Raw genomic sequence first — 9,821 nt, 5'->3', positions numbered from 1 at the left:
CGGCAGCCGGTCCACCAGCAGCATGCGCGGGAAGCGCCGCAGCAGCGCCCTGGTGCGCGACGTCAGAAAGAATACCGTCTCCACCACTGCCTGGTCTTCCACGAACACCAGCTTCACCTGCGGGCGGGGGCAGGGAGGCAAGGAAAGAGGTCAGAGGATGCTGGGGTCTCCCCGTCCAGCTCCCCGACCTCGGTTTCCCCTTCTACGGAAATGGGAACCCATTCATTCTTGCCTGCATATGCATTTATTCTTTTGACCGGCAGGAGGCAGTGCAGAGAAATGGTTAAAACCAGACTGGAGCCGGATTGCCTGGATTTGAGATCCGGGCACCACACAGCTATGTGATTTTTTGCACATGACACTTTTAGCTTCTCTGAGCCTCAGTTTCCTCCGCCGGAGGCTGGCTATTCATTCCTCCGTGTGCTGAGAGGCAGTCTAGGTAGTGGGTCTCAAAATGTGGGCCCTGGACCAGCAGCATCACCAGCAGCATCACCATCGGTTCCTGGCACTTTGACAGAAATGCACCTTCTCAGGGCCACGTCAGACCTATTGAGCCTGAAACTCTGGAAGCGGCCCGGCAATCTAGTTTGACAAGCCCTCCAAGGGACTCCTATGCATGCTTAAGTTAAGGATGACTGGTCTAGTGGTAATGAGCTTCGATTGTGGAGGCAGATCATTTAGCTTTGAGTCCTACCCCCACCACTTCTGAACCCGGTAATTTAACCTCTCTGTGCCTCAGTTTCCTCCTTAACCTCCATATTCCCTGATTCTTCCTTCTAGGAACTGAACATTCCTTTCTCCACGCACTGAGAGGCAGGACAATGGTGAAAAGCATGGCCTCTGAGGCCAAGATCCCTGGGCTGAGATCTTGGAGACGCTGCTTCCTCGCTGTGTGCCTTTCTGCCAACTTCCCTAACCTCCCTTTCATTTGTAAAGTGATGATAATAAGAGCATCTCTGTGATTGGAAAGATGAGATGCAGTCAAGCATTTAGAACATTGCCTGGTACATATAATATTACTGTTACTACATATCCAACACATAGTAAGTGTTCTGAAAGTGGTCATTATAATTATCATCTCTGTTCAAACACCACGTCATCAAGGTCTTCTCTGACCTTCCCAACTAAGCAAACACCCCATCTCTCTCTGGCTCCTTCTGGCCATGGCACTTACCACCCTTTGGCAAGTCATATCTTCATTTGCTCATCTGCCCATTGCCTGCTTGCCCTCCTTAGGATGTAAGCCCCACAAGCACAGGGACATTCCCATTCGGGATGGTCTCTCTTGGCCTCTGCCCTATGTGGCTCTTCCCTTTGCTGATTTTATTCTGCATGCTTCTGCTGTAATAAACTGTAGCCTTGGCTATAACAGCATCCCTGATGCTTTGAATGGTACCTGCCCCAGAACAATGGCTCAGTACATCCTGAGTGAGGGAACTCACACGAGGGTGTGCAGCCATGTCCAAGGCCACATCTGTAGGGCAGAGGTTCAAGGATCAGACTCCTGGATTTGCCTCTTATTAGCTGTGGGACTTTGGGCAAGTGACTTCCCCTCAATGAGCCTTGGTTCTTTGTCTGGAAAAATGGGGATGTCTATTTAACAGGGTCATGGATGGGCTAAAATGAGATCACTCCTGGCCAACGCATGGAAGGACACCTGGGGTGCATCAGATCTCAGCGGTTCTTACTGTCTGTCTCAATCTCTCAGCAATATTCAGCACAAGTCTACATGGCTGACCCCAATAACGACTCTGGACACCAAGGCCCAAGTAAGTGTCCTTGGCTGGCAACACATCATTGTTGTCACACGTCATTGGTGGGAGAATTGAGCACTGTCCACGGGACTTCACTGAGAGAGGACATCCGGCAGCTCATGCTGGTCTCTCTTGGCCTCTGCCCTATGTGATGCTGCAGGATAATTAAGGAATCAGGGAGACTGATGGGGTCGCCCTATGTGGCTCTTCCCTTTGCTGGTTTTATTCTGTATCCTTCTGCTATAATAAACTATAGCCTTGATTATCACAATTTTTCTGAGTTCTGTGATTCCTTCTAGTGAATCATGGAAACTGAGGGTGGTCTTAGGGACCCCCAGCTATACCAGAGGAGAAACTGGCCCAAGGCCGTAGCACTAACAAGTGGTGATGCTGGGATCCAATGGGCCCAGACCATTAGGAATGATTGGAAACAAAAGCAGTGGGTGGGAAAACATGTGTGGGTGGCATTTTAAGGGGTAGGGTGACATTTGATGAAGGTGGGGCTAGGTAAATGAATACTTTTTTTTTTTTTTTTGAGACAGAGTCTCACTCTGTCGCCCTGGCTGGAGTGCAGTGGCATGATCTTGGCTCACTGCAACCTCTGCCTCCCGAGTTCAAACGATTCTCTCTCCTCAGCCTCCCAAGTAGCTGGGATTACAGGTGCCCACCACCACACCCGGCTAATTTTTATACTATTAGTAGAGACGGGGTTTCACCATGTTGGCCAGGCTGATGAATACAAATATTTACTGAGAAAATATGATGTGCCATGTGCTGGCTCAGGCACAGAGAACAAATGAGACACACCACAGAGTGAGAGGAGACAGCCCGCAGGCCAAGGGTAAATAAATATAAAAAAGAAGGCTTTGGGTGTGCAAAGCACACGAGGTAGTTTCTCTGCACCAGGCACATTTCCAGCAATTAATCTTTCATCCTCACAATATCCCTGTAAGACAGATACTATGATTATCACCCCCTTTTTCAGATAAGGACACTGAGGCACACAGGGCTTTAGTTGCTTGCCTGGAGTCACCCATGTGATTTGCAACACCAGGTGAGCTGGGATTTGAGCCCTCACAGCTTGGGTCCAGGGCCTCTTGTTCCTGACCACTCTACCCTACAGCCTTCCAAAAAGTGACCAAACAGCCCTGACTTAGGCACACAGTGGACAGCAGTGCATTTGGCAGAGATGGAGAAACCCACAGAGGAACAGATTTTGAGGATGTGAATGAGTACAGGTGTCCTTTCAGACACACGAATTGGTAGCACAGGGAAGCATCTGCCATAGACAGCAGATTCCATGAACATGAACATCAGAAACCATGCCTTTACTACTTTCCATTCACACCTCTTCCGATACGTGAGTAAATCCTCCCTTTTTCATGTGATCAGAACGATACTATTCATCAAACTGCCCCAAAGAAAAAACTGAAGGAATAAAAATAATAGCTGAGGCCGGGCACAGTGGCTCATGCCTGTAATCCCAGCACTTTGGGAAGCCGAGGTGGGTGGATCACCTGAGGTCAGGAGTTCAAGACCAGCCTGACCAACATGGTGAAGCCTCATCTGTACTAAAAATATAAAAAGTGGCTGGGCCTGGTGGTGTGCACCTGTAATCCCAGCTACTTGGGAGGCTGAGATGGGAGAACTGCTTGAACCCGGGAGGCAGAGGCTGCAGTGAGCCAACATTGTGCCACTGCACTCCAGTCTGGGTGACACAGAGAGACTCCATCTCAAAAACAAAAACAACAACAACAAAATAATAGCTAAATATTGAACATATGCAGGGCTTTCTACTTTCTGAGCACTATTCCTCCCATCCTACATATACACACACACACACACACGCACACACACACTGTACCTTAATTCTCACACAACCCCAACAACCCTATAAGATAGAATTATCCCCATTTTACAGATAAATGAAATAAGGTTTGGAAAGGGTAAATAGGTTGTTCATAACTTGTTCTGTGTCCTGTAGCTAGTAACGGGCACAGCCAGAACATTCATAAAGCATTCAGCACCTATCAATACAAATAAAATCAAGCCACCAAAATCAACACCCCAAAAATGGCTTGATGTAAAAACAGGCTATATGGCATAGAAAATATTCCCTTTGGAAGCCATGAAAAGCTAGAAAAGCTGAAACTGAACTGCAGGGGGCCTGTGTAACTACAGAGCAGGGGAAACACGAGCCCCATATTCAGACAGGGCTTTGGGCGGCCCTTGATGAAACAGCACCCTATGGTCCTGCTTGCCAAGAAATTGCAGTTCTCCCTCTCCTGGGCACTTACTAGCATTGTACCTCCCTGCCCCCTTGCAGGTAGGCAGCGTCATGTGACTTGCTTTGGCCAATGAAGTGTGAGCGGGAGGGAGCTGAGGCATCACATCCAAGGAGAAGCTTTCACAGCCACCCCTGCCACATACAGTTATTACCTTGGGATGAATGCCCATCCTCCTGGGTCCCAGAATGATCCAGATAAACAGTACTCCCCGAACATCCCATGGTGGCCACATAGGTGAGCAAGAAATAAAATTCAATGAGTTCAGCCACTGAGATTTGAGGGCTGTTCATTATTACAGCAAAACCCAGGCCATCCTGACTCACACAGCCTCAAGGCCCTCTATCACTCACCCTCTAATTTTTCCTTTGAGGAGAGAAACAAATGCGTTTAGTATGCTGGGACTGTTGCCTATTTTTCTTTCTTTTTTTTTTTTTTTTGGTGTGTGTGTGTGTTTTTGTTTTTTGTTTTGTTTTGTTTTGTTTTGTTTTGAGATGGAGTCTCAATCTGTCACTCAGGCTGGAGTGCAGTGATGTGATCTCGGCTCACTGCAACCTCCGGCACCTCCCCCCCAGGTTTAAATCATTCTCCTGCCTCAGTCTCCCAAGTAGCTGGGACTACAGGCACCCACCAGCATGTATTTTGTATTATTTATGTATTTTTAGTAGAGATGGGGTTTCACCATGCTGGCCAAGCTGGTCTCAAACTCCTGACCTCAAGTGATCCACCTACCTCAGCCTCCCCAAATGCTGGGATTACAGGTGTGAGCCACTGTGCCCAGCTCTATTTTTTACCTTCTTTTTTAGAATTAATTATTTGAATATGCAAACATCCACATGGTCCAAAAGTCAAATAATGTAAAGTGATATGTAAAAGGCCTTACTCCCACCTCTTTAGTCTAATCAGTCTGCTTCCATTCACTATTCTACCCCCATCCACAGTTCTTGGTATTCTTCTAGAGTTTCTTTATATGAATATAAGTAAGCATACCTATAATTCTTATTTTCTCTATTTTATAGATAATACAGCATATCATGTACAGTTTTGCATTTTGCTTTAACTTAAAAATGTGTTTGAGAGATCTTTCAAAATAGTTCCTAGACGTGTTCACATTTTTTTTTTTTTTTTTTAGGACAGAGTCTCGCTCTGTATCCCAGGCTGGAGTGCAGTGGTGCAATCTCGGCTCACTGCAAGCCACCCCTCCCTGGTTCACGCCATTCTCCTGCCTCAGCCTCCCGATTAGCAGGGACTACAGGCACCCACCACCACACCCAGCTAATTTTTTGTATTTTTAATACAGACGAGGTTTCACCGTGTTAGCGAGGATGGTCTTGATCTCCTGGCCTTGTGATCGGCCCACCTCGGCTTCCCAAAGTTCTCATTCTTTTTTAGTGCTGTGTAGTAATCCATGGATGGATATACCACAGGTTATGTAACCATTACCCATTGGAGTTTGGGTTGTTTCTAATCTGTTGCTTTCACAAATAACAATGATTAACCTTGTAAGTAAGTCCTTCCACATCTGTGCAACTACATCTGTAGGATAAATCACCAGTAGTGGGATTGTGGGCCTAAGGGTGAGTGTTCTTGTCATTTTGATAGATAGATATTGCTAAATTGCCCTCCACTGAGATCATACCAGCTGCCCATCGAGTACATCGAGTATTCTTTTTTTTTTTCCGAGACAGAGTCTCGCTCCGTCGCCCAGGCTGGAGTGCAGTGGCGCAATCTGATCTCAGCTCACTGCAAGCTCCGCCTCCTGGGTTCACACCATTCTCCTGCCTCAGCCTCCCAAGTAGCTGGGACTACAGGTGCCCGCCACCACGCCTGGCTAATTTTTTTATTTTTTTGTAGAGACAGGGGCTCATTATGTTGGCCAGGCTGGTCTTGAACTCCTGGGCTCAAGTGATCTGCTCGCTTCAGCCTCCCAAGGTGCTGAGATTACAGGTGTGAGCCATCGCACCTCTTATATCATTAGTATTACACATTATGAGTTACAGATTATAATATTAATATTATGTTATCTATTATGTTATATTACTATTGTATTATTAATATATTAATATAGAATTCTTTCAGTAGATTTTATAAGTGAAAAAAAAAGGTGAAACTTCTGTGTAAGAGTGGTGGATTGAACACCTCTCTAGTTTCACTCCCTCTTGAACCTCAAGTACATCTATTTTTAAAATGGCTTTTTTTTTTTTTTCTAAAGACAGAGGCAATATGACAGGGATAGAACTTTGGAAACTGGAAAGCAGCTGGACATGCTAATCCCACCCCACCGCCAAAACCCATGAATCCTAAGCCAGCAATTGGGGGATGCTGAGAACCAGTAGCAAAGTCCTCAAAAGGAGTTGGCAACACCAGGCCAGTTTTGCGGAAGGCAAAACAAAGATGAACTGAGGACTGTTTCAGCAGCAGCTAGATCTCCAAATCCCATTTCTCCTCTCCCTTTACTCTTCCTCCATCCCCAGTTATGGTGGTTTATTCTGTAGACAGGACGAAACACAAAGGGGCCGCTGGCTTTGGGGACATCTGGCCCATCTGAAGATGAGGGAGGGGGATTCTGAATCCCAAGTAGGGACTGAGTGAGTCTTGCTGGCTGAATGCCCGACAGCTCCCTGCCTCTGCCCGGGTGGCTCCCAGAAGCTGGCCTTGGCAGCCTGGCCTTCACCCCCCGCCAGGAGGCCGGAGGAGTTTTCTCAGGAGGATTTGACCAGCCCCAGAGGAAGAACAAAAGATGGTGACATCTGGCACTCTCCAACATATAAAGCAAGATGCAAAACAGTGTGTACAGGTCGGGTGGGTGCGGTGGCCCATGCCTGTAATCCCAGCACTTTGGGAGGCCAAGGTGAGTGGATCACTTGAGGTCAGGAGTTCGAGACCAGCTTAGCCAACATGGCGAAACCTCGTCTCTGCTAAAAATACAAAAATTAGCCAGGCTTGGTGGTGCACGCCTGTAGTCCTAGTTACTCAGGAGGCCGAGGCAGGAGAATCACTTGAGCCCAGGAGGTGGAGGTTGTAGTGAGCCAACAGCATGCCACTGCACTCCAGCCTGGGTGACGGGAGTGAAATCCTATCTCAAAAAAAAAAAAAAACAAAAAAAACCCAAAACCAAACAAACAGCATGTATACAAACAGTCAGCCTGGGTGACTGGCTGCCTTGCTGGGAGTGGGGGATGGGGGGACAGAAAGAGGAAATAAAGTTAAAAATACAGACATGCAAACTGACCTTTATATGTACAGATCTGTGCTGTCCAATCCAGAAGCCATTAGCCACATCAGGTTGTTCACATTTCAGTAAATTAAATGACAAATTCAGTTCCTCAGTCACACTGGCCTCATTAAGTATTCTATAGCCATGTGTGGCCAGCGGCCTCTGGATTGGACAGTACAGATAAGAACCATTTTCTTTCTTTTTTTTTTAGACAACAGTCTCACTCTGTTACCTCGGCCAGAGTGCAGTGGTGTCATCTCAGCTCACTGCAACCTCTGCCTCCTGGGTTCAAGCGATTCGTGTGCCTCAGCCTCCCGAGTAGCTGAGATTACAGGCACCTGCCACCATGCCTAGCTAATTTTGAATTTTTAGTAGAGACCAGGTTTCGCCATGTTGGCCAGGCTGGTCTTGAACTCCTGACCTCAGGTGATCCACCTGCCTCAGAGTCCCAGAGTGCTGGGATTACAGGTGTGAGCCACCATGCCCAGCCTGGATAAGGAACATTTCTATCATTGTTGAAAGATCCACTGGGCAGTGCTGGTCCATAGGATAGAAAGCGAGATACGATTTATAAGCTGCTAGTAACTCTGGAGGGGAGGGGACCTGGGGGACAGGACGTGACAAGAAGACTTTTCACTACATACCCTTTTTAGAACCATGTGAATGTATAACATATTCAAAAAGTAAATATTTAAATGTTGCTTCACTAATCTGTCTCTCCTGTCCTAGAACTTCTTCCTCCTTTCTTTTAAGAGTATTAAGTGGCTGGGCACAGTGGCTCATGCCTGTAATCCCAGCACTTTGGGAGGCTGAGGTGGGCCAATTGCCTGAGGTCAGGAGTTCAAGACCAGCCTGACCAACATGGAGAAACCCCGTCTCTACTGAAAATACAAAAATTATCCAGGCATGGTGGTACACGCCTGTAATCCCAGCTACTTGGGAGGCTGAGGCAGGAGAATTGCTTAAACCCAGGAGGCGGAAGTTGCGGTGAGCCAAGATCGCGCCATTGCACTCCAGCCTGGGCAACAAGAGCAAAACTCTGTCTCAAAAAAAAAAAAAAAAAAAAAAGTATTAAGGCAGGCCAAAACACAGACCCAGGAGCCAACCTTGGTTTAGCCTAGATTCCAAGACAGGCTTCAAAATGGAAAGACAATTCCCCTTCCAGGGAAGGCTGTGATTTATGAATGAGCTGCTTTGCACAGGAACAATCCTGCAGAGGGCGGTTTCAGGGAAGAAAAGCTGAGGCTTATGTATGTAATGGTGGACAGTGGATGAGAGTTACTAGGTCAGTAAAGAGTAGCGGAGTAGGAAATGCATGTGTGTTTGTCCCCACAGTGAAGGACATGGGTCTGGATCCTGGCTGTGTGGGTCCGAAGCCCAGCTCTGTCACTAAATAGCTGTGTGACTTTGAGTCAGTTACTTGACTTCTCTGTGCCTCAGTTTCCTTATCTGTAAAATGGGGATGAGAATGGTGGACTATTTCTTCATAGGGCTCAGGTGAGAGTAAAATGAGTTATAGTATGTAAAAGCACTTAGAGTAGTGCCTGGCATATAGTAAGTGCTTGATAAACATTAGCTAAAATTATTATTATGTCATGACAGAGGCCTGGGCTTGGGCTGGTGGCTTGAATCAGGGCTTCTTACTGGGCATGAGATGAAGACAGGAAGAGTGTGCCAGAGCTGAATCTTGACTTCACCCTGCCTTGGGACCTCTTCCACACCCAAGGGAGACAAAGGCACAGCCAGGAGAAACCAGTTCTTTTCCCACTTTCTCATCTTTCTTTCCTTTTTAAACTTCAAGTTCACCCCAAACTTGAAGTTGGATTAAAGTCACAGAGATTCCTTATGGAGCAGCAGCCATCCTCACTGTTCCTCCAACACAAGCTTGCTCGTGCCTCTGGGCCTTTGCACTGGCTGTTCCCTCTGCCTGGAACTCTCTTCCCTCTGATGACAGAATGAGGGTCCCTTGCCTCTGTTCCATCTCCTCTGCTTCACCGTCATTTGCTTAAAGAGACCTTCCCTGACCAATTCAAACAGCACCCTTAGAACTGTCCCGCTCCAAGCCCTGGCCTTTTTCTCCTTTATAATACTTATCGCTCCATCACATCACAGGACACAGCACTCTTCCTTCTCCTAATTCTCCATCTGCGTGGGGGGTTCGGGTGTGTTCTCCCCTTGTGAACATTCACCAAACTAAATATTTATCATTTGTGCATTTTCTATTTGTGTAATTCAATTTTTTTTTTTTAATTTAAATAGGCCTGGTGTGGTGGCTCATGCCTATAATCCCAGCACTTTGGGTGGTCAAAGCAAGAGGATCGCTTGAGTCCAGGAGTTCGAGACTAGCCTGGGCAACATAGGGAGACCCCTAACATCTCTACAAAAACTAAAAAAAATTAACTGGGTGTGGTGGTGCACGCCTGTTGTCCCAGCTACTTGGGAGAATGAGGTGAGAGGATTGCTTGAGCTTGGGACATTGAGGGTGCAGTGAGCCGTGACTGCAACACCGCACTTGGCCTGGGTGACAGTGAGATCCTGTCTCAAAAAAAAAAAAAAAAAAAAAAA

At 47.0% G+C, this 9,821-nt stretch overlaps 1 protein-coding gene across 1 annotated transcript in view; it reads right to left on the bottom strand.

The window, feature by feature from the left end:
- The window catches only part of LOC105532076 (chromosome unknown open reading frame, human C19orf68), a 26,466-nt gene that overhangs the window by 2,998 nt on the left and 13,647 nt on the right, over window positions 1-9,821 (bottom strand). Inside the window, exon 3 of the mRNA XM_011970156.1 lies at window positions 16-117. Coding sequence (XP_011825546.1) covers window positions 16-117 — 102 coding nt within the window. The remainder of the gene's footprint in view (window positions 1-15; window positions 118-9,821) is intronic.

Source organism: Mandrillus leucophaeus, unplaced genomic scaffold, assembly GCF_000951045.1.
Source record: "Mandrillus leucophaeus isolate KB7577 unplaced genomic scaffold, Mleu.le_1.0 Scaffold120, whole genome shotgun sequence".
Taxonomy (NCBI): Eukaryota; Metazoa; Chordata; class Mammalia; order Primates; family Cercopithecidae; genus Mandrillus; species Mandrillus leucophaeus.
The sequence above is the reverse complement of the archived record's forward strand: the minus strand, read 5'-3'. Positions and strand labels throughout refer to the sequence as shown.